Consider the following 25,792-nt stretch of genomic DNA (forward strand, 5'->3'; position numbering starts at 1 on the left):
CACCCTTGTTATCATGGCCCTGGTCACCTCACGTCTAGACTATGCCAACTGTCTATACGTGGGGATCCCGGCATACCATCTCCAACGCCTCCAACTGGTGCAAAACCAGGCAGCCAGATTAATTTTCCAGCAGCCCAGACACCAACATGTCACCCCGTTGCTAAAAACCCTACACTGGCTCCCTGTTGCGCAACGCTGCATCTTTAAACTGGGATGCACTATTTTCAAATCTCTTTTTGCCTCTGCTCCTGTCTTTATCTCCCTCTGCTTGCACCCCTATGTTCCTTCTCGACACCTCAGATCCTCTGCTTACAATCTTTTGATCACTCCTAGGTTTAAACGCAAGAAGCACGGTGGTGCCTGTTTCTCTTTTCTTGCCCCGTTCACTTGGAATTCCTTCCCTCTCTCTATCCGGCTCAGCTCCGATTATTCTTCCTTTCGCAAATCCCTGAAAACACATCTGTTCCGCCTTGCCCATGGCTAGCTGCACCCACCCCCTTGTGCCCTCATCCACTGGTCTTTGAGCGCCAAGAAACCAATTGGTGTATGTGCGCGGTACCAAATTTTTTTAACATAACATAACATAACAGAGAGACTAAGAGACTGACTGAGAGAGATTGAGAGCATCTGACTGGGAGCAACTGACACAGAGAGAGAGAGACTGACAGAGAGAGACTTGACTGACAGAGAAAGAGAGGCTGACTGACTGACTGACTGACTGACTAACTGACTGGGAGAGATAGAGACTGACTGACTGACTGACTGACTAACTGACTGGGAGAGACTGGCCTCAGCAGTCCTGGAGTTTGCTCCAGGAATAAAAAGTAAACCCTTTGGAGTCCTCTTGACTTTCTTCAGCGTTTGCAAGACATTGCAGACTATTGTGGGGTTAAGGGTGGGCCAAAAGTAACCCTGTGATGGAATTGGGGTCAAAGTGTGTATTAAGCTATGCAATGCCTCTTAAGATTGCTATTGTGTGCTAATAAGAATGTATTCTCAAAATTTGCTCTATGTAGTTACACCTGCTTTTGAAATACAGCATTGTGGCATTGTCTCATTTTTTAAACCGGTTTGATTTTTTTTTTTTTTACTGTAGTCCCTCCCCCACTGACCATGCCCTCCACTGACCCCACCCCTACCGATGCGGCCCTTGGCCACAAACACTGTAATTTTGGCCCCCAACAGAAAGTTTGTGAGTACCCATGTCATAGATGGTCTTGATTTTTGTTGCTGGAGGGTTGGAATAGGTCCTGGGTCTTGGTGAGAGAGACGCAGTGGTGACAGTGGCAGCAGGTGAAGGGTCGTTGTTGTTGATAGGTGAAGAAAGCTTGCAGTGGTTGCCCTTGCCAGTGTTGAGTGTGTTGAGAGTCGAGGAGCTGTAGTGCAGGCGAGTCGAAGGACCAGGGTCCCTTGCGATGGTCGGGTCATGGAATGGTTCAGACTGGCTTGCCTTTGGCGTGGCCGTGCAGCGGCCGCCATTAAGTAGGGGTTGGGGTGAGGGCGGGAAAGCTGTGAGTCGGGAGCTGGTGACCGCAGGAGGGATATGGGCAGCGGGGACAGCAGTGGCATGAAAAGGAGACCAGGCAGAAGGCTAAAGAGGAGGAAAATGAAAAAACCAAAAAACAGGCAAGATTTACAAAAAAGAAAATTAGAGAACAGGGCAAAAAAGGCAAGAATTAAAAGAAAAAGGCAGAAAGTCAAATGCAGAGGCAGATGCACAAGACAGCAGGCCAGAGACAGAACGGCAGAGGCATGCAGCGGAGGACCGAGGCACAGGGGCCTCGAACACCGGCCATGCAGTGCTGGAGCTGTGGGAAGGGAGACCAGTTTCCCGATTATAAGTGCAGAGAAGCCATTTTCAGTACATGGGCTGGGAGTTTGTCAACCCAAATTCCACAGCTCAATGATGGCTTTAATGAAGACTCACAAGTGGTCCCAAACCTATCAGCATAATAAACCCACTCTGATGCTAGTGATGGATTTATTAGAAAATGCACTCAGAAGTGTGATAAGTGACCAAACGTCTAGTGTATTGGCTGACTTGTCCCCGCCAGCCAGCCACAACCAGACCGGTTTCTGCCTCATGGGGTGAGAGCCTTGGTGCTTTCGAAGGTCAGAAACAAAGCCTGCTTTGGGTGGAGGTGCTTACCACCTTCCCTGGCAGAAACAGCAACACTCTCACCTTGTGATGTGCTGATTTAGGGACCAAGTAATGGAGAAGCACACCCCCCTGTCCAAGCCCCTCTTTTGGTGGCATGACAGACAGGAAAATTAGTAAACCGAGTAGGAGTGCCCCCTCGCCCTGGCACACCTCTAAGGTCACCAGGAGCTGCGGTGAACCCCTCTCTTGAAAATTCTCCATCTTGATTTGGAGAATTAGCAAATTGGAACAGGGACGTGCCCCTCTTCCCAAAGGGCAGGGGCACCCAAAGGGTGTAGTCACCCTAGGGAGTCAGTGACCATTGGCTACTGCCTCCAGGCCTCAATAAAGCCCTTAAATTTACTATTTAAGGGCACCTCTGAACCTTGTTCCTCAGATTTGATGGACCAAAGAAGAAGACAGAAGAAAACCGCTGCCAGAGCAGGAACTGAATCGCTGCAGACAGAACTTGGCGAGGACCCTGCCACCTGTAGCCGGACTTGTTGCCTTTCCAGGAACACTGCAAGTCCTCCATGAAACCCCGTAGGCCTTCCAGCTTTCATACAATCTCCATGAACCCCCCTGTGGGCTAGAGATGCTAGTCCCCTGTGCACACCGGCACACAAAACGTAGTAGATGAGCATGGACACTTGTGTCGAAACAACTCACTACTACAAAAGAACCCCAAGACCGCAACAGATACTGAATCCCGCACCTCTTCGCGTGCCCCCAGTGTCCATTGACTAGCCTTGGGCTCAGCGAACTCCCAACCCGGCTGCCCCAGTGGTGCAGTACCTACCTGAAAATTACTCTTGCCTTGTGTCAGTCTAAAACCTGCGAAGACTGGAAAAGTAAGTTGTGTACTTGCCTACTGATGCGTAACGCTGTTTTTCTTCCTTAGGATTGCACTGCATTCTGTCTGTTGCCTACCTGTTTCAAGTACTCAACATTACTGTTTCTGATTGACAAGCACAAAAGTAATTCCAAGAGTAAAAAGCATCTCTACTGCATGTTGAAAGTATTACTTCCCAGAAAAGTCTACTTACCTGTAACTGAGCTCAACTTGGGTCCTAAAACTCAAAGTAACAAAACATATATTTTTCTACAAACATTGGCCTGGGTCAGTCATTGAGTGTGTACAACAAATGCTTTCACACTACCCTCTGATAAGCCTAACTGCTCATCCCATCTACCACTAAATTAAGAGTAAGGTATTACCTTCTTTAACTTGTGCCATACCTTTGGGAACTCACTGAACTCTGTGCACAGTATACCTCTTTTTGGTGTAGTATATGTAGAAATAAATACAACAACTAGAGAGAGAGGGAAGAGACAAGACACTCTCAGTCCCCCGGATAATTATGTCAAACAACGAAAAAGTGTCGTCGGAGGAGAGTTTCGTAAAGCACAGTTAATGAGAAAGATGAAATCAACCTATAAGGAAGCCACTTAGCGATTTCTCTAGAAGCCCTCACTCGTCACCCTGGGTGGTGACATGCTTCATCATCGGGCCCACCAGGAGAAGCCGAATGCCTCCCTGGTGTGCTCCAACGCCAGATTACTGTGGAGCTGGTTTTTCGTGACAATAGTGTGAAAAATAAGTGAATTAAAAAATGCCAACAAGCTGTACCATACAAAAAACTTTATTCTGTGGTTAGCCAAGCATTAATTAAAATATATGGGTCGGGAAATTTACCAACTAATGTGTTGGGTATTTTCCACTTAGAGTGGGGTTGACATGTTTCTGCCCATATATGTGTATATTTTACTGGGCTTTCATCAGGACCATGTAATCTGTGTACCTCGGTGGTGTGGGCGCGCTAAGGCCCACCCTTGCCTGAGGACGTGAAAGTTAAAATTTCTGTGTAAAATTAGGTGCAAAAAGAACAAACCAGAAAAAGTGAGAGTTCCTTCGGAATTTGAGGAACCTGTGGTCTGAAAGGAAATGACAAACACACAAAGAAGACAACAAAATGACATTAACATTATGGGACTGGAACATATTTTGCAGAAACTGATCTCAGTACACTGTGCTTGGGCTAGTCAATATGCGTGCCCGTGGTGCCAAATAATGCTACATTAGTGCACGCGTCCCCCGCTGAGCAATGTGACACGTCAAACGTTTCTCAGCATGATTTGCGCCCTCTAGTGGGTAAATGCCTTTCCACACTCTTGTTGCCCGAGAATGAAATTAAATGCGGCCGAAAATGGCGGAGATCTGAAAAGTCCCAAAAAGCTGTTAGTACTTAATCAAATACACACAAAACTGTTTTAACCATAAGAAATCAAAGGAATGAGACTTAGCTCATCTGGAACCCAGAAAGAAAGAGAAAGTGGTCCTGAGGAAGCATACGTTAATGGGATTCTATGGCTTGTGATTAGTTGAACTGTGTTTGCAGTCCTCTACCCTTGGTATTCCAGGAAATTAAGTTTGTTTATTAAAGTTGAGGTCTACTAGAAGTAAATAAAGAAAAAACATGCTTAAAGCACTCAATATTCATGCATGAAAGTGGAAACTTCACCCCTAAAATAAACCATATCTACCTCTCCCATTAACCCCCCTCCCCCCTCCCCCCCATTTCTTGATCAAGGTACTTTGTGTTATAAAATATCATATTCTCCCTAAACATGTCAGTTTGCAGTTTAGAAACAAATATTTTTGTAGCAGTTAATTTTCTGTTAATTTACCACAAGAAAGCCAAAAAGTGTAGGTAACAGCACTTAATTCACTGTTTGCCCCATTCATGGCTTGCAAGATTGTGTTACCAAGTCTGCAAGTAGCTGAAAGCCTGGGAAAATGAAGTGTTAGATATGCTGTGTTGCACATACAATTTGAAATCGTACTTTTTAGAAAAATACACCAGAGGTAGCATCAGCCGATTCATTTCTATTTTCCTTCTGTGTAATCACAATTGCATGCAAATATCTGTGTTGTCTTAGAACACTACAGATAGGTTATTTTATTAGGATACTGGCATATAAATATCTGCGTTATTTTAATGCAGCATTATCTGCTTTTATGCTGCATTGTTTCTGCAGGCATATTATTAAAAGTCAACCCCTGTGTTGGAAAGTAGGAACTGCTTTCATGGTTACCCCCAATTTGTGTTGGTGTCAGTTATTATAAATTCATCCACAATAATTATTGAAGTCCATAAATAATCCACATTTCCAATGCAAGCTTTCTTGGCCACTTGTCTTTATTGACACTTGTTCAACCTCTTCAAAACACAGATCAATCAATATTTCAATACCGCCAGCCTACGTGTTTCGTCCCCCATGGGACATCATCAGGGCTGTAAAAAGAAAGCAAAAAATAAAAATCCATTCCAATTCAGGATGGTACATACAAATTAAAGCAACGTACCAAAAGGTTTTGAAAACTTATTCATTTCCACCTGCCTATAGAACAATCTATAGTCATCTGTAAAGGTTATGCCCCACTATTTTTAGAACATCCAAAATATACTTGCAAATTATATTCAACAACTTACCGAAAGGTTCTAATAACTCATTCATTACAACCTGCTTATGGAGCAGTCTATACTCATCTGCTATGTTATGCCCCACTATCATTGGCTCATATAAAATGTACTTATATCAGCCAAAAGGCAGCTTGCCGATATGACATTCTTTTAGATCCACAATCCTATACAGTTTCCAACATATATACACCTATACATAGTAATTACCCATCTTTGTTCAAAATATTGTTGATCACCATAGTATGTGTGCACTGATCCATGATGTATCATGACCAACCTGGCTTCTATTATCAAAAGTTGTTATCCGTTTTTATCATCAGTTAACCCCCATCCTCCTAACTTTTGAAACCCTGAACACTCCACTTACTCCTATTATATGTGTATTTGTCAGGAAACACTGGCCTATGTCTCAATAATTTCCAAAAAATCCTAAATATTTACTCCCCATCATTAGATTCAAAGTGATCTCGCCTGAATCATTTTCATGTTACTGTCCATTCTTATTCTTTTTTTTCCAATATTTCTATTTTATAATGCAAATTCTGTAAAAGAAAATTACCACTATTTAGGGTTATCCCCCTTACTTTTAAGATCTCCTCCTTAAACTTGCCTCGTTCTTGCTTATTGCTCACCTTTTTATAGCCTTCCTAATCTATTTTCAAACCACTGTGCACTGCGGCAACTTGCTGTTGCCACGCCTTGTTGGCTCTGCACTCTAGAGATCTTCGGGCTACAAGAAGATCAGCATCTCTTCCTGCCAAGATCAGGGTCTTCTGAAATGTGGGCCTTCATTTTTGGGAAGCTGCTGGAGTTCTTCTTGCGACTCCTGTGCCCTTGGCCTGTGGGTTCTCTCGAGGATCTTCTCCTACTTCAGTGGGCTCCCCTGCTTGCTCAGTGCCTGCTCTGACTCTTCTGCTTATGGCGAGTCCCTTGGACCTTGCAGGTTTTGCTTTCCACTCCTGTTGCAGCTGCCAAGGTTTGTTGGTGCTCCCGCAAGACACTGACCGTCTGGTGTTGCCTTCTGACGTGGGACTACACGACTACTGGTCTTCCTCAGCATCGCCTGGTCCTCACAGCTGCAGCGACAAGTTCACTCTCAACCTCTTTGAAATGTCCGTCATTGGTGGGCATTACTCTTCTGTGCCTCCTGGTCACCTCCGACTGGCATAGACTCTGTCCCCTCTGCTTACAGGTTCTTGTCTTTAAGAATCCACCCTTGGATTCCACCGGACTCTTGCACAGTCTTCGCCAGCGGCATCTTTACTGAAGTCCTCCATTGTGGTCTACTGCTGTTTCCAGCGTCACTTTGCACCTAGGCATCCTGCTTCCCTGATGTAGGTGTCCTGGTTCCTGGGCTATCCACGAGTGGGATGACTCTCCAACCTTTTGTCTTCCACTGGGTTTCTTCAGGGTCCACTGGGAAGGGTCCTTCTTCAAAACGGCAACCAAGACTTTGCTATTGACTTCTATGGAGTACTCAGCTGTGTTTCCAGTCTGCACGCCGTCTCTTTGGGGATCTTGGGTACTTATCTTGGGTGGTTCCTTGTGTCCCAGCTTTTCTGAGTCTCCTGGTCCAAGTCCTGACGTTGGTCACAGTTCATATTCCACTTTTTAGTATATGGTTTGATCTCCATCTGATGACCACTGTATGTTGTGCTTACTTATTTGTGTTGATATCTTCAGGTAGGAGATATACCCATGTGTTAGTGAGTGTTGTATAATAATTGCATATTTTTATATATACACTGTGTGCTTCTTTTTTGTTTAACCTACACTACATGATTAGATCTGGTAAAACAAGCTGCTTAATACTCCTCCCGGATAAGCCTGAAGGCTGCTATCCACAGCTAACACTTGGAGAGCTTTCTAAGGTTGTCTAAGCCACTAAAATCCCCATAAGGGTTGGTTGGATTAGTGCACGGTGCTTTACTCAAATAAGTGTGCACCATATACTAACCCGACCTCCTACACCCTGTTTCTTTATTTTTGCAGGGAAGGAACTCACATGCGTAGGTTTAGTGAAACAGTTTGGTATAGACCTAATCTTTTGATTTATTGCATTGTTTGATTAGATAATGCAAAGCTTCTTAAACCTTTAGTTTCCAAAAATGGTGGTGGTAATTTACAACAGATTTCCAATGCCATAATTCAGAGTTTGTAATATGTTTCCAAACATAATTTTACCTGAAAAGCTGACCATAGTATTTATGGCCTTTACAATCTCCTGAAGGTCAGCAGGTCCTGGGTCTGACGCAAGTGGGCAGGGAGGGTGTTCCATGTCTTTGCTTCGAGGTGGGAGAATGAGCTGCCGCCGGTGGTCGTTCGTAGGATACGTGGGACGGTGGCGAGGGCGAGGTCAGCGATGCGTGGGACGGTGGCGAGGGCGAGGTCAGCAGAGCAAAGCTGGAGGTTCAGGCTGTAGAAGGACAGTCGTTTGTTGAGGTATGCAGGTCCGGCGTTGTGGAGTGCTTTGTGAGCGTTTACAAATGAATGTCTGGCAGTGTTACATTTATATGAATCTCCCAGCTTTAATTGATCTAAAAGAATGTTTTCTGTGGTTGATAAATTTAGGCTTTCTAATTTAACTGCATTAATCTTAGAAAGTTATGTTTGCGTATAATCTGAAGAGGTTGTCCGTGGGATTTGGATGACTATTCTTTTACACCATCATTGATACTATTTTGTGTTTGAATAAAATGTCATGAAGTGTTTTGACTTTTGAACTGCACTGACAGTGTTTCAACCCTTCTTTGTACCTAGGTTGAATATTGATGGACTGCTGGTGCAGTTCCCATATGACTACATTTACCCTGAACAGTACTCTTACATGCTGGAGCTGAAGAGGACACTTGATGCAAAGGTAATCGAAAGACTGTAAAGTAGGTTCTTGGATGTTGTCTTAGCGGTGCATATGCAAGCGTGCAATAGAGCAGTGACCCAGATGATATCTGCTGTGTGGTATGCTGGAGAGAGGAAGCAATTGAGGATTAACAATTGTTTATTCGGGTCATTACTCCCATCTAGAAACTCTGTTTCAGAGGAAAATCTGTATTGCTCAAATGACAAAGTAACACATAGTGTCAACTCTTCCCTTGTGTGAATGCTAGATCATACCATTGTCTATAGGTACATGCTGGCCACTAGGCTAAGTGTTACAGCAAACAAATGATGGACGGAATACTGACCATGCAAACATTCTCCCCAAGTCGAAAGATCTGGGTTAAATCCATTTTTCTTTTGTCCACTACACCACCCTAGTTTGGACCCAGCCATATGCAAATCAGTCTTGACCCTGTGCCCCATGGGAACCGTCTAGACCGAACTGTTCGGGCTGGAGTGTACCCATGAGGCACAGGGTTAAGACTGATTTGCATATGGCTGGGTTCAAACTGGAATGGCATGTTGAGCAAAAAAATGATGGATTTAGGCCCAGATCTCTGTACCGGGGTGAATGTATGACATTGTTCTGCATTCCGTCCATCAACTGTTTTGCATTTTTCACCCTGAGTTGGATGGTTATGCCCAGACGTGGGTCCAGTGCTCTCCATGCCACCGGAATCAAGCTATCCTGGCTGAAGAGCCTGAAACCCCGAAACCGGTCCTAGGATGCTTGTTTCTTTTATTCAAAAGATCATTATTCATACATAAAAACTTAAAAAATACCAATTAAACAATAAATTGATTGTCACATAAATCAGTGGTTCGCAAATGTGAGAAAATATTCATAACATAAAAAAAGGGAGAAAATAAATAATAACAATAAAAATACACAAAGCACCAAGTCATAAGGTCATTTCAAAGTCAACACATCCTAGTGTACTGTTATTTATCAAGTTAAGACCAATACGATTAGGTGCTTATAAGTAGCGACACGTTTCTGTGGAGTTAGCTGGTCCGACCACCTTCTTCAGGCACAATCAATCAATATCTCCCAACACTTCATCAAAATTGGTGATGAAGTGATGAAAAATAGTTTAGGGAGGAACAAAGAAACTCCCTCCTCCTGGATACATTATCTTCTCTCACATGTGAATCCCACGATTGTTGATTAAAAAAAAGGGAGAGAGAAAACTCTCTCAACCTTTAGAGTAGTTATTCAAGTGCAGTAAATCTTGTATAGAAAAAAGTCCTGATGGGTGACCCAACATGCACGGAACCTCAATAATATAAATATATTTGGCGTGGATTTGTCACTCCCGTCAGATATGTGGATTGCCCCTCATTAGTTATCATCCCCTAAAGATACGATTGCAACATATATTTGGTACTAATACTTTCATATCTTTTTTCTGACATGTAATTTAAAATGTGAGTTTTAATAGCTTTTTTAGAAAATGTTCAAGCAGTTACTCGGTGTTTCGAAAATATTTTCTAAACCCAAAGAGCTCACAATGTTTTTAACCCCTTCCATGCTGATGACGAACCCCAGCCGTCATGCACTACGGTGCTCGTGTGCTGATGACGGCTGGGGTTCGTCATGGCCCGCCCCTGTTCGTTTGTTTACCGCACAGCGGCAGAAACGGGCCAGCAGGGAAGGGGTTAACATACATGATCCAAGGGATCCTGTGTACATATTCCATTGCGAGACAATTCTCCAGATGGAATGCCATAGGAGAATTTGTGTCCGGCATATCTGGTCTGACATTTAGGGAACATTTAGCTCAAGATGGCAATTGCAATTAGAGCACCTTTTTGGTAGACCCTCCAGTTTCTTCCAGAAAGTATTGTTCATTTATTGCAATGCTGCGTGGTTCGCGTGTCCCCATACACTGGCTACATAAGTAGTCACTGTGGTGGACGTAGCAAAGTATACTTTTTTTACAACATCTAGAGGTTTCGACCCTAGCTTTTTTTTAATATTTTTTTTTTTTAAAACCCAAACCCCCAACACCCCTACCCACCCCTTACCCCAGTGGTGGTAACCTACACGCACACATACAGTCAGTCAGACAGGGCCAATCAGGTCTGGAATAGGTGAAGGGCCCATAACGAGGGCGGATAAACAGCAGAGGGTAAGCCGCTAGAGAGGAAGCGGACCAGAGGACCCCATCGAAAGGAAAAGTTCTTAAAATCGCCCCGAAAGATATCTGCCATCCGTTCCATACTCAACAGCTTCCATAACCTCGTATGCCACAGAGAGAGCGCTGGGGCCTCCTTTTTCTTCCAACCTGCTGCTAATGTTAGCTTGGCCGCCCCCGTACATAACCAGAGAATCTTTTTGTCAGCCCGCGTCTGATGCTCCAGGTCGGGATCCCGAAGGCCTAGTAGAACATGGTCCAATGAGTTCTTGATAGGATAGCCCAGAATCTCCCTGATGTGGGACAGAATTTCAGCCCTGTAGAGACGGATGATCGGGCAGTCCCACCAGATATGGCGGAAATCACCCAGCAGCCCGCAGCCTCTCCAGCATCTATCCGAAGAGTCCGGAAAAATTCTCTGTAATTTGGCCGGGTACAGGTACCAGTCCATTATGGACTTAAGGTAGGCCTCCCTAAGGTCTAAAGAGTGGTTGTGTTTCGCTATGTCATGCCACAGGTGGGACCATTCCTCGTCCGATATGGTGCGTCCAAGGAGTTCCTCCCAGAGGCCCATGTAACGCGGTCTAGGAGAAATAGAAGTAGAGAGAAGGAGGTCATACAGAAAGGAGATGGTTCCTCGCATGGTGGAAGTTTTAGCGAGGAAAGCCTCAAAAGGAGTGGGCGGCCTGGTGGCTGCATCTCTAACCGCCGGCGACAGCGCCCAGTGGAGTAGCTGGGTGTGGTGGAATTGCTCCAGGTGCGAGACCGAGTAGTCCCGCATACAGTTGGCAAACGTGAGCGGTGCAAATCCATGGAACAAATGTGTGAGGGCGAAGCAGCCCCCGGTTCTCCAGGCGTCAAAGGGACCCTCTCGCTCTTCAGGGGGAAAAGCCGGGTTAAAGTGAATCAGCGTGAATGGGAACGGGAACGACGTCCAGCGTTTATCGTGGGAGACCAAGCCCCAAAACCTCAGGGTGGTGGTTGTGGGAGTACTGATGTACGCGTTTTTGGGTCTATCCCCTTTGGGTTTCCACACTAAGTCCCAAATCGTCCTCCCAGCCACCGACCGATCCATATGCAACCAATGCTTCTCGGAGAGGGCCTGGGATCACTCTACTAGGACCCGCAGCTGTGCCGTCTTATAATATAGGTGCATATCCAGGAGGCCCCCCCCCTTTCCGTGGGTGCCGGAGGGTGATGAAGGAGAATCAAGCCCGACCTCCCTGCCAGATGAAGAGGAGAAGAGGAGCATCATGGATTTAAGACGACGGAAGAAATCGCCCTCAAGGACGATAGGTAAGGCCTGGAAAAGATACAACAATTTAGGTAATAGGGACATTTTGATCACGTGGACCCGTCCCAGCCAAGAGATAAACATAGGCTTCCAACGGGCCAGATCGCTCTGAATCCTCGTCAGGAGTGGGGTAAAGTTGGCGGCAAACAATTTCCCAATAGTGGGGGGCAAGTGGACCCCTAAGTACACTATGGAGGTGAGGGACCATGGCAGGGGCGACAGTGGGCGTAGACGGTCCACTTCAGCCGAGGGGAGCGTGAGGTTGAGGATATAAGATTTATTGTAGTTGACCCTAAAGCCCGCCACTTTCTCGAAACGCGCTAGGACGTCCTGGACATAGGGAAGGGAGTGAGCAGGATCCGCTAGGGACAGCAGAACATTGTCCGCAAAGAGAGAGATCTTATGCTGTTCCCCCGTAAAGGGCAGGCCCCGAATGTCTGGGTTCTCCCGCACCGCCAACGCGAGCGGCTCAATGCTCAGAGCGAAGAGCAGGGGCGAAAGGGGACAGCCCTGCCGCGTGCCGCGGGAGTGTGGGTAGAAAGCGGAGCAGTGTCCGTTCACCGTGACTCTAGAGCGGGGGCTACTGTAGTTCACCTCTAACATTGTGAGGAACCTAGCCGAAAAACCAAACGCCGACAGGGTCCGGAACATGAAGTTCCAATCCACTCGATCAAAGGCCTTCTCGGCATCGAGGCCTACCAGGACCGCCAGGATCCTAAAGCGGTTGGCCTTCTCAATGAGGTGGATCACCCTCCTGGTATTGTCGTGTGTTTGACGGCACTTAATGAAGCCGGACTGGTCTTGGTGTATGAGGGCCGGCATCAAGTCCTGGAGTCTATGCGCTAGGATGGTGGAGTACAGTTTGGCGTCCAGATTAAGCAGTGCTATGGGCCTATATGAGGAGCATACGGTAGGGTCCTTCACGGATTTAGGGATAACCGATATGACGGCTTCCGCCATGGAGCCTGAAGTCAAGGCCGTCTTCCCCCATGGTATTGAACAACCGCACCAAGAATCCACAAATGTCAGAGGCGAAGGTTTGGTAGAACAGCGCGGTGAACCCATCCGGCACTGGCGCTTTATGAGGTTTCAGCGCTTTAATAGCCGCCCCTACCTCTTCCTCTGTAAAGGGGGCCGCAAGAAGGTCGTTCCACTCCGCGGAGACCTGAGGCAGTGGGTGCGCCCGCAGGTACTCCTCCTGATCTTCGGTGGACAGGGCCTTTGCCGAGTAGAGAGCGGCATAGAAGTCCCCAAAGAGGTTCGCCTTAGCCCCGTCTTGGTGTGTCAAAATGCCCGACGGGTCCTGAATACCACCTATTTAATCCTTCTCCCTCTTGTCCCTGAGTTGGCGGGCCAGATGTTTCCCGACTTTGTTCCCCTGGGAGTAGGAAAGGCGCTTCAGCTTCAGTAAAGTAAACTCCGCTCGATTATTGTAGTGGTCTCTAAGTTTGCTCCTGACAGCCGTCAGGGGCCGCAACGTTATCCTAGAGGGGTTCTGTTTGTGTGCCCGTTCAAGAGTGGAGAGTTCGCGTTCCAGTTTGTCCCTTTCTGCTCGTCGTAACTTGTTAAGAGCGGAGTTGAGGGTGATGCACTTGCCACGTATGGTGGCCTTGAAGGCGACCCATAAAGTAAAGATAGAGGTGTCTTCCTCGTGATTGAAGTAAAAAAATTGACGAACCGCCTTTCGCAGTCCTTTCAAGGATGCGTTGTCCCGGGTCAATGATGGTGGGAAATATCATCTGCGGTGGACACTCGCTCCTGGGGACCATGTCAGGCAGAGTGCCAGCAGACTGTGGTCCGACACCGACAGGGGAAATATTCTGCCCTCTCGAAGATCACCATCATTGACTACATCTGTGTCTCACCTGGGGTGCTAGCAAAAGCACGGGAATACAGGATTGTGACCGCTACTTTCTTACTGGCCGTGGACCTGGATTGTTTCCTGACCGGAAGAGACACAGGTATGGTTGCCCCAAGAGATCTTTCAACTAAGGAGCAGGGTAGGAGGATAAAATGGGAGAAGATTGTCCCCGAAAACTTCTTCACAACATTAGCGCAGGAAACCGAGGCAAAGATGGCAGTCTGCCTCGATCCCACCTCACTAGGGCCTGACGTTGTGGCTGCCTATGTTGAGATATGTTCAAGGATCTCCAAGAACTTGGAGTCCAGGAATAGCTCACAAGGTATTAAGAAGACATATAAATGGTTTGATAAGGAATGCTCACTCACCCATAGTGCCTTACTGAAAGCACTTAAACACAGACCTAGAGATAAGGCACTTGTGGTGAGTCTTCGAAAGGAATATAAATTTGCACTTGCTAATCGTAAGAAAACAAATCAAGGAGGAAGCCTGGGATAAACTATTATCCACAGACGTACTGAGAGACAGCAAAGCATTTTGGGCCATTATTAACCAGTCATTTTTCACCGAGGACGGGAAAACAGATATGGACTGTGTGATTGAAGACGAAAGATGGCTTAACCATTTTAAACAAATCTATGAAACTGAGTCAGGGGCTCCAACTTCCCCAGTTATAGCGGCTCCCCGAAACACCATGACCATGAAGTATAATATCTCCGAGGTAGAAAGGGCGATTAAAGATACAAGCAAACATAAGGCCCCTGGACCCAATGGGGTCCCTGCCGATCTTTACATTCAGTCCCCACAATTTTGGTCCAAAATATTAACAAACGTCTTTAATGCAATACCTTCAGCGGGCTTCCCATCCTCCTGGTCCACCTCCATTATTGTTCCGATTTTCAAGAAGGGGAACAGGGGGGATCCTGCCTGCTACAGGCCAATCTCCTTGATGGACTCTGCTGTTAAAATCTTGGGCAGAGTCATTCTACAAAGACTTGGAGATTGGCTTGAGGGGAGTTGGGTTCTCTCTGACCTCCAGTATGGTTTTAGAGCACATAGGGGGACCATGGACCAATGCTTAAATCTTCACCTTATTATTAGCAAATACACAGTGGTGAAGGGGGGGCTTTTATATTTAGGTTTCATGGATTTATCCTCCGCATTTGATTTGGTTAATCGCTCTAAACTATGGTTTATTTTGCGGGACATGGGTCTGGACATTACTTTGGTTAACTTTCTACATGATCTTCATCAGAATTTGTCAGCTTCTGTTAGGGTAACAAGGGAAGGCAGGTGTACTGAGCAATTCAGATCAGGGAGAGGGGTCAGACAAGGTTGTATTCTGGCCCCTCTCCTATTCACACTCTATATCAATTCCCTGGGTAAATCTCTGAACCTAGCCACCCTGGACGTTCCGCGTATGGGAGGGTCATCCATCCCGGTCCTCCTGTACGCGGACGACGCCGTCCTACTTGCACGCACAGGCACGGGCTTACAAAGACTGCTAGACCATTTTGGCTCCTTTATGGAAGCCTTGGATTTAAAAATTAATACATCAAAATCCCACGTCATGGTAACTGGTCCCCGCAGGAAAACTATGAAGATCAAAACTTTTAGATGTAATGAAATACCAATTTCCAGGGTACCTTTCTTCTGTTACTTAGGTGTTACCTTTGATGAAAGGGGAACCTGGGGGCCTCAGTTGAAACTCAAGGGCAATGGGGTTGTAAGATCCACCACAGGTCTTATGAATTTCTCTAAAAGACTTGGCTCGAGACCCCTGGAGGCTATGATCCGCATCTATAAATCAAAATGCTTAGCAATTGCATCCTATGGGGCCGATATTTGGGGCTATGTACCATCACCAGGCATTCAAACTATAGAAAACAATTTTATACAATCTCTTTTGTCACTCCCACAGTCATCCCCTACATTTTCAATTCATTGTGAAGTGGGCTTGGGATATATTAATGATCTCCTAAAAATGGCCCCCCTGCTACGATGGGTTAAAACCTGGACAAATGAGGAGATTACGCTGAACCACCTCATACTTAAAGACTGTATGGCCTTGGATAAAGCGGATAGTATACACTGGCTTGCGTATGTTAGAGCGGCATGCGTGAGGCTGGGACGCCCGGACATGTATTCATTACCACAGGGCCTCAGGAAAGAGGATGTAGGGTGGGTTAAGTTGCATTTCCGAAATCTGTTGGAGACAGAAAGGGAGGAGGTCGAACTTAGTAAACCAATGGTGAGATCAATATATCAATTATCAATCTCCCCAGTCATGGAACCTTACTTAAAATACGTGACTAAACCATACCATAGTTTACTTTTACTTAGGTTCAGGTTCAACCTCATTCACCTTGTGCTTGGCGCCTATACAAAGTGGGGGACCCCAGAAAATACCCCACCTTGTACCTGTGATAGTTTTTCTACACAGGACACGCTTCATCTAGTGATGTTTTGTGAACACTATCTGGTGGCCCGCAAAAAATTTTTATATCCAATTTTGAAAGATCTTAACTTTGTCCAGGTGAGGCCTGCACTTTTACATTTGCAAATGCTTAATTCTGTGCAGGTCACGTATAGTGTAGGCAGTTTTTTGGTAGCTGCAGCGCGAATAAACAAATTAAGACTCACCCAGACGAACAATTAACTAGTTTGATATTCTGTCAATTACGTTTTGGGAAAATGTATTAAGAACAGTGGGAAACAGGGGTGGCCTCTTTGAATCTGTACTGCTTAGTATCTACTCTTTGTATCACAGATTTTAATTGCTTTAACAATGAACAGATGAATTGCATTCATGTGTATATCTGTATATTTGTAAATTTTTACTTGTATAATGTATGTATGTTTAATAATGAACTGTGTATTGCTTTTATGGTTTTAATCAACCGAAATAAAGATATTTGACTGACTGACTGACTGACACCACGCAGGGATTGACTCAAAAAGATATGGTCCAACCGAGAATAAGAGTGATGGACGTGGGAAAAGAAGGTGTAATCCCTAGCATGAGGGTGAAGGGCACGCCACCCATCCAGAAGGCCTAAGTCCACAAACATGTCCTGAGTGTCTGCGGCAAAGAGGCTGGTGTCGGACCTCTGGCGGTGAGAGCAGTCCAAGTCTCTGTCCCAGATCAAGTTGAAATCCCCTAGGACAACGAGTTCACCCTCCACAAAGTCCCCCACCTCCCGCAGTAGGTCCCGCAAGAACCTGTTTTGACCAATATTAGGGGCATAGAGGACCAAGAATGTGCAAGACCTGCCAAAGAGCACACCCTTGACCATAAGCCACCGTCCCTCCCTGTCACTCCGGATCCCCAGAGGTTGAAAATGGAGAGTGGAGCGAAACAGTAGGGCCACCCCTCTATGCTTCGTAGCAGCGGAGGATCGATAAATAAGGGTGAATTGTTTATGCTTGAGATAGGTTTTGTCTTTACGAGCGAGGTGCGTCTCCTGGAGGCCCACCACGTCTAAGTGATGGTCAATTATGTACTTCCAGACTCTCTGACGTTTCTGCGGGGAGTTGAAGCCCTTCAGGTTCCATGTGCCTATGACTAGAGGCATTACATATCAGGAAGCCCCCTTCGCTCTTCCAGACGACCCACAACAATCCACTCAGGAATCGTCAACTCAAGGCGGGCACACAGCAAGTCCATACACACCGAACCATGTCCATCACCTCTCAACACCATACAAGTGACAGCGCAGTGCAGCCAGCGCGCAGTCCCGTCCCCCACCACCCCGCAGCCAGCCTCGAGCAAACGCGGACCCCACTTGATACCCCTCATCCCTCCACCACTAGGCCACCGAGACACCACCATTAGCAGGGCAAGCCCCACACCACTGAAGCCACCCGGCATATCAAAAAATCCACCCTGGTGAGCAGGCCACACAAATACCATAGAAAGCAAGATGGGATCCACGCAGACATGCATACCTCTGTTACCACCACTCCCTCCCAGCCCCCCAACAGGCCCCCCCTCCCCCCAACCCCAAAAACAAAAAAACACAAACCAAAAAGAGAGAAGGAACCGAAAGATCCAAGAGGCGTGCCACTATAGTTACCTTCAAAGCACGTGGGTCAAGTCCACAGTCAATGATCCTCCAGTTCTCTGGGCCGTGGTGTCCTCCCACAGAGTACATATTAACCCACGGTACCTGAAGGGGGAGGTCCCCCCGACACCAAACTGTCGCCCCTCTCGGATCAAGCCGCCGACGAGCTGTGCTGCGAAGGTGCCACCGTCACTGATGCCACTGCGGCGACTGCTGGCCCTCGCTCCTGCAGGCCCACTGTGGGGTCCGGCCTCCCCGCCGCAGCCGAGCTCCCCACTCTTTGCCAGGACGGGGAGCGCCGCCGCCATCGCGAAGGGGAGCTCCCACCCCTCGGGGAGGAAGTGGTGTCATCCAAGCCAAGGAGGTCCTTAGCAGCTTGTAAGGACCTGATTTGGACCAGCCTATTTTGCCACCTGAAAATAAGCCTGAATGGATGGCCCCAAGGGTGTAGGCCACATTTTGATCACGCAAGAAGGCCGTCACTGGTCGGAAGTCACGCCGCTTCTGGAGCGTTGAGGCAGCCAGATCCTGGAACAGCTGGTGACGATGGTCCCGAAATTGCAGGGTGGGAATCCCTCGAGCTTTCCGCAGTATCCGCTCCTTCAGTTGGAAGTCGAGGACGCACACTAGGATGTCTGGAGCCGGCGCCCGCGCTCCCCTCTTCAAACCCACTCTATGGACCATGCCCATACGGATTTCTCGGAGGTCATCCTCACCCAGGATCTGCAGAAATAGAGCCTCCACATAGCCCCGCAGGTCTCCAGCCTCGTCCTCCCATGGTACTGCCCGGAAGTGGATGTTATTCCGGCGAGGCCGGTTCTCTAAGTCCTCAGCGTGAGCCTGGAGGTCCAGATTCTGCTCCGTGAGTCTGAGCACATCTTGCTGGAGTTGATGCACATCGCCAGCTAGACCCAGATCGTGTTCCTCGAGTGTGGCCACCCGCTCACCTATGCCATCCACGTCCCTCCGCACCTCGCGGAGATCAGAAGCAAGCTGGGAGCGGAGTTCCGAGATATCTTCTTTTATGGCAGAAAAGAGCTCCAACATAAAGGCGTTGGTAGCCGGCGCGTCATCGTCCTTCTGTTTAGGCGAGGAGCTAGGTCCCGGCGAGGTCGACGACGGGGTCCCTCTAGGCTGGCCATCCTTGCCCGGTTTGTCCTTCTCTTTTCGAAGCCTGGAGGTCATCTTGCAGCCCCCGGTAGACCACACCGGTCAGAATCCAAGGCAGAGCGCACCACACACCTCACGTGTAGTACCCCACAGGACAGGGCAAGTGGGGCCCCCTCTAGTCAGGCAAAGAACTTCAGTACTTCTCACACGTCGGGCAATCCAGACACCAGTATGGCAGCTGCAGTAGTACTGGTCAGTGGGGAGAGGGGCATCGACATCCACAGCCACCGGGCGCCACCCCAATGATGATCCGAGGGGCGGCCAGACCCCAGTAGAGCTACGCAAATTCCCCCTGCGAGCTATGCGCTGGAGCGGCAGCTGCAGATCACCCCACAGAAGGGCCAGTTAGGGGCAGGCGGGGGGGTAGACCGCTCGTGGCAGCCGGGGCGGTCCAAGTTGAGAAGGCCGCAACCCCCCCAGCAAGAGAGGCAGGGACCGCCACGTACCGCTGGCTGCAGGTCCGGGTCCGTGCCGCAGTGGGCCACACAGGTGGCGGCTCGGGATCAGCACCCCCTCTCGGCCACCTCGGGGGCGGGCAGGCAGCAGAAGCGTTAAGAGTCCCCGTCAGGGGCAGGTGGGCGCCAGCAGTGAGTCCGGAGCACCCAGCCTATCCACACTCCAGAGGGCAGCACTGCAGGTCCAAGAGGGGAAGGGCTCAGCAGGCCAGGAATCCCCAGGCTAAAGTTCGCCCCAGTAAGTACTGCTCCCAGCCTCGTATGGCAGGTGCCCCGCCAAAGCTCCACTCCTCTACGCAGGCATACCTTCATCCAGGCCGCGCCGCACTTCCAGGAACCAGCGGCACCACAGAGGCCGGGCACTCAAGGCAGCACGCGGGTTATGCCGCACACAGGATCCCGTCCCAGGCAGGTCAGAGTTCTCAGGGGGCAAATCGAGGCGGCAGCGCTCCAGAGGGCCTCAGTCACATGCTTCACTCACCCGCCGCAGCAAAGTACAAGCGGCTAATCTTGGCGGGGGGGGGCCCAGCAACGCCCAACTCGACAAACGCTACGCCGACCAGGCCTCACATCCCCGGCCTCAGGTGGCTCCTCCCGCCGGCCTCCTCGCTTCCGGCTGCAGGGCCGAGCCGCGAGCAGGGCACCGCAGCCGCAGAGGTCACGGCACTCGCTCAGCACTCTAGTCGCTCGATGCGCGGTGCAGGAACCTCACCGCCGGGCCATGGGTCGGAGATCGCAGTCGGTAGGGGCAGTACAGTGTCTCCTCCGCCGCACTCCACGCTCCGGGGCAGTCACGTCAGGCGACTAGTAGGTAGGCCGCGGACGCTATCTCCTCGCTCCGAGCACCGGGAGACACCGGAAAGGCACCAATCGAGTCCACGCAGCAGCGCGGAGCTTCCCCAGTCGTCCCACCGGTGATTAAGAGCCCCGAGAGGATGCCAGACAATGCTTTGAGTGTCGTGGCGCCGGAGGGACCTTTAGGAACGTCCTACTCCGTCGCCATCTTGGACACGCCCGACCCTAGCTTTTTGTTAAAAGTTAGAGTGCTAATATTTTTTACTAGCATTAGGCTCCTGTTTGTCACCTTATGGGACTATGATAGCGTTCTATCAAATATCAACCCCAAATACGAGAACGTGTAGGTCTGTGCCACTCTCCGCCCTGCTATATAAAAAGATGGTTCTTTCTTCTCCTTATGACCAGTCACTAAAATGAAAGGATTTACCTTATTAGTTTGTAAATCTAATTTTTGCATAAAATTCACATATATATCAAACAGCTTCTGGAGCGTCAGGCCAGTACGTGCAATTAGGACTGCATCAACTGCATGGAGGAGGATGGGAATTTCGGGCCTCATTCATCTTTGAGACATTTGGGGTTGATTCTAGCAGGGGAGACTCTACTCTTTTAGTGTACAGTGAAAAGAGAAAAGGGGCTAGGACGCACCCCTGCCGAACCCCTCCTATTGATTGGGATCCACCTGGTACATTCCTCCTCCTTCCCGTAGAGGACGCAGGCCGCAGCCCTAGAATATAGCTGTCTAATAAGAGATAATTGCCTCATCAATCCCCATCTCCTTCATTATTCTCCACAGATGACGGTGGGCAACACAGTCCAAAGCTGTGGATAAGTCCATAAAAGCCAAGTAGAGCTTGCCTTGGTTAGCTAGTCAAATCAAATCAAATCAAATCAAAAGTAACTTTATTCGATTGAGTTTACAATCATAAAAGTAAATCGTACAATACATATACAGTTATTTACAACATTTTGTTTTTCATATAGAAGTTGGCTGCTATGTACAATAATACGTCAGTTTTAGCATAAAATCAGTTTTCTTTATGTTGATACCAAAAGTGACAACAGTATAAAAAATAATATTTACTGTACAGACGCCGCAAGTTGGGAGCGGATCTTAATACAAGCTTTTAAATAATAGGCAACTGTTTTTGCAACAAAAGGGGAGTCTAAGCATTGTAGTGCCAGGAGGGCAGGTCTGCATCTTCTCAGTCCTAGTAATCTAAGCAGAGGGACCAACCAACGTTTGCGGGGAATTTCATAAAAGGTACAAAATAAAGTTACATGTAGTGTAGACTGAGGAGTACAATCGTCACAGGGACATTAGACCAATTCGCGTGACCAGTCAGAGGGCATAGGAAATGAGACAAGGCGGTAAAAAGAGTTAAATCTAAATCGGGTTAAAACATATCTATCATAATAGACAAATAAAAAGACAGATAAGGTTGCAGGCCATATGAGGATTGGATCAACATTAGATGGATAGTCGACTGTTTGCTGATTTCAGAGCACAAACGTAAATCGCTCAGATGCGAGACACATAGGTTCTTTAAAGACTTTCTTGATATGGTCATGAGTGAAGTAGGGTTTGTAAAAAACTCTAGGCAGTTCAAGTCATTCAGAAATTTAAAAACGTACAACAGCCAAGGAATCTTTTTCCAATGGGTCAAAGTGAGGCAGTCTGTTATTAGCGACCGGGTTAGGAGACATAGCTCCTTGGTCCATATACGGTGCCAAAGGAGAATCGGTTGGTACCTTATGATGTCAGATAGGTAATCCCAACCGAGTTCAATATGGCTACCATAATTGGAGGCACTTCTAGGGAGAGCTAATATGTACTTCAGGAAATCATTTTCAACTACTTGGAGCTCTTGGACAGGGGCGTAGCCCCATACACCTGCTCCGTAGGTAGCCACACTCATGCATTTAGCTTGATAGATTTGCAATATTACTGCAGGAGCGGGCTTGCCCAGCTTCCTTGAGAATGAGGTTAGTGCTGATGTTGTGCGCTGGAGCTGCAGTTTCCTGCTAGATATAGCAGGTTTCCACGACATTTGATGGTCAATGAGAATTCCTAAGTACGGATAGTTCCTAGCGCTATCTAATCTGGTGTTCTCAATATAGATGGGTTTACATTTCTGGGCTTTCTTGCCGATATGCATTACAAAGGTCTTGGATTTGTTGACTTTAAGACCAAGGGAGAGCATATATTGGCAGTACTTGTTGAGTTGCAACTGGAGCTGATTGGGTGTCCTTGCTAAGATTACAGAATCATCGGCATAAAGCAGTGCTGGAATCGGGCGGGCTTTTATGCAGGGGAGGTCCTTATTCCCTATCAGCATCGCTTGTTCCAAGCCATTAGTATAGATGTTGAATAAGAATGGGGCAAGGACGCACCCCTGTTTAACTCCTTTTGTGATTCCAAATGAGTCAGTTAGCTCTCCGTTAATGCCAAACCTCACGCAGGCTTTGGCATCCGAATAAAGCTCTCGGAGGAAATTCAGGATTGGGGGGTCTACTCCCAGTTTGCTTAGGATCTCCCATAGCTTGGAGTGTATTACGCAGTCAAATGCGGAACTTAGATCCACATAGACCAGGTAAAGATTGCCACCTTTAGGCCGAGCATATTTCCCCATAAGTAAGGTGAGGTTAAGAGCCTGTTCCACCGTACCCAATCCCTCTTGGAACCCAAACTGGAGGTCTGTGATGATCTTATTCTCCTTTGCCCAATCCTGGAAGCGTTCCAGGAGGAGTCTCCCAGCGACCTTACCCAGCGAGTCCAAGAGGGAAATTGGACGGTAGCAAGCTGGATTGTCTCGGTCTCCCTTCTTTAAGATAGGGAGAAGAACAGAGGTAGACCAGGAATCGATTAAACCGACCTGAGAGACTGCAGACATGACTTGAGTTACTATTGGGGACCATAATTCAAAGTTATTCACAAAGATGTCTAGGGGAACCCCATCAGGACCGGAGGCTTTCCCAGTCTTGGAAGACGTTAGCGCTTTGTTCACGTCTCCAAGATCAAAGTGGATGTCTATTGGGTAGATGTTATTACTGTTGGTACGGGCCTCCCCAGGTGTGATATCATCGGTAATTGGTGATGGATCCCCAAATATCTGGGAGAAATGGGTTACCCATTTTTCAGCAGGTACCGCCACATCTAAATGAGAAGAAGCGGCGTCATCTGCCAAAAATGGGGACTTGACTGTTCGCCAAAATAGCGTGCTGTCCTTTGATTTTATGCTCTCATGGAGTTGGGCCCAGAGGTTTTTTTTTATTTCCCGTTTACGGGCTTTTAGGGCCAATTTATATTGTCTTCTTAAAAATGAGATTAAGGCTGTATCCCTGTCTTGGCTATGAAGGGCTCGTTTGAGTGCACTATGGGCCCTACGACAATCGGAGTCAAACCACCCCCGACTATCTTTATCTTTCTTCTTACTGTGGTGGCGGGTAAGTTCCTGCCGCATGGTTTCTAGGATCTTAGCAAAACTAGACAGGATCAGCTGGGGAGGTGAAGTCTCATCTAAACAGGTGTATATTTGTGGGAGGGATTGTTGGATGACCCTTTCAGTGACCTCTTTGGGGTTGATCTTAGACCACTTTACTGTGTAGCCGTTAGTTCGACCCATCTCCAGCGATTGCTGCATTAAAATACTGGGCTTAGTGCTAGATAAGGGAACAGAGGTAAGAGGTATAATGATACTGTTGGGAAAGTGGTCGCTAGAGGGGTCTGTGCCAGTAGAAAAGTTTTTTAATCTGGTTCCTAGAATCTGCGAGCACAAAATAAAGTCGATCGTGGACAACAATCCTCTACCATGGAATGTTGGCTTAAAGTCGACAGCAGGTGTTACAAGTTCGTTCGCAAATTCGAGTTCCAGTGAGAATAAACAGGTGTTAAAAGCTGACCCTAGGCTAGAATGGACAAAGTGGGTAATGGGAGAGTCATGCTCATCTTGAAGGCCGCATACACCTTTGTTGTAATTACTACATAGGTAGACATTAAAGTCCCCACCCCACACAAAGTAACATTGTGACTGTGCATTTTTAGCTTTCTGATCATGCAGAAATAAAGTGATTTCCGTCAATGACTTTACACTGTCAACCGATGGCACATTGTTATACATATTTATAACATAATAAACAGAACTTTTAACAGTAAACTTAAGGATTTGAAAAATTGCGGACACCTGGGATATTTCGGTCATGATAAATGGAATTTGGTTCGAGACATAGATAGCCAGGCCGCCCTTGTGTCTACCTTGAACAGATGGAATGGCGGACATATGAAAGGTTTTAAAACCCTGGATATGAATCGGCTCGATGGCCCAGGTTTCCTGGAGACAGACTATGTCATGTCTGTTAACCAGGTCGATCCAAGGCTGTAGATGTGTTTTAGATCTAAGGCCCGCTACGTTCCAATACATGATTGCAAGATCCCTGGTTGAGGGTAAAGGGGTATATGAGGTCGACAGGAGATCAGGCGGTATTGGATCACAGATGCAAAGGGTCGGAATGGAGGAAAAGGCAGTGTTATTAGATAAACAAGATGGTGTAGGTAAGCTAGTTTGTTGACTTTTATGTGTCTCCTCCGAAATAGTAAGAGGAGCAGAGCTAAGAGCACAAACCTGCGAAGATGGCAAATGTAAAGATGGTTTTGGCAGAGGAGTGAAGGACTCAATGTCAACACCGGGCAAGGGAAGTTGATTGGGCGTTGCCACCCAATTTTTACTGGAAGAGTGAGTAGTAGGGATCTGAATACCTATAATGTCTTGGATGTTATCGGAGGGGACTGATGGTCAGTCAACCATATCCAAACATTCGTATCTGTTGGATAATGGTGGACCTCTCCAATTGGAAGGATGTCCGAAGGCAGAGTTGGAAAAGCCATAACCTGCCCAGTGACCATGGTCTCTGTTCCCATCCCAATTGCCCACTCTCGTCCAGCTCCAAGGGGGACCTGTGTTGTTACGGGGAGCCGGGGGGTAGAAGTATGACAGGTTATGGGTGGCTATCCCTTCAGCAGAAGTGCGGTCGCCCCAGGAGCAAATGTGCTCAACCGTATTAGGGTCGTCAAAGTTCACTATGATGCAGTCGCCCTGGATGTTTTTGGGCACAGTGCCGAGCCATGGCACTCTGCGGACGGTGGTAACTCTGTTGTCCAAAAAAGTTGGTAAAGGTCTGTTATTGGACAACCAGTATATAACTTTATTTTTTAGTGACCAAATTGGCTCGTCTTGACTGGGGGGGAGTTCCGGGACACCTGTCATGATTACCACATAAGGGGATGCCTCAGGTGGAAGATGTACAGGACGGGCCCTTCTCTTTCGGTTTCTAGGGACATTATTAAAGCCAACCGATTGTTGCTTCGGGTGGGAGGGTGCTGGGGTGGGAAGGGAAGGCTGAGGAAGGGTTTTTTGTTGAATAGACAGTTGATCATTTGGATTGGTCTGGGGTTGGAGTGGTAAAGGCTTCGGTGTCTTCGGTGGGGCTTGGGGCTTAGGCTGAGCCGA

At 47.6% G+C, this 25,792-nt stretch overlaps 1 protein-coding gene across 1 annotated transcript in view; it reads left to right on the forward strand.

Moving 5' to 3' along the window:
* Positions 1-25,792, forward strand: part of LOC147663704 (general transcription and DNA repair factor IIH helicase subunit XPD-like) — a 324,670-nt gene that overhangs the window by 73,520 nt on the left and 225,358 nt on the right. The window contains exon 2 of the mRNA XM_086950253.1: positions 8,386-8,485. Within this exon, the coding sequence (XP_086806379.1) occupies positions 8,386-8,485 (100 nt within the window). The remainder of the gene's footprint in view (positions 1-8,385; positions 8,486-25,792) is intronic.

Source organism: Lissotriton vulgaris, unplaced genomic scaffold (assembly GCF_964263255.1).
Source record: "Lissotriton vulgaris unplaced genomic scaffold, aLisVul1.2 SCAFFOLD_1574, whole genome shotgun sequence".
NCBI lineage: Eukaryota > Metazoa > Chordata > Amphibia > Caudata > Salamandridae > Lissotriton > Lissotriton vulgaris.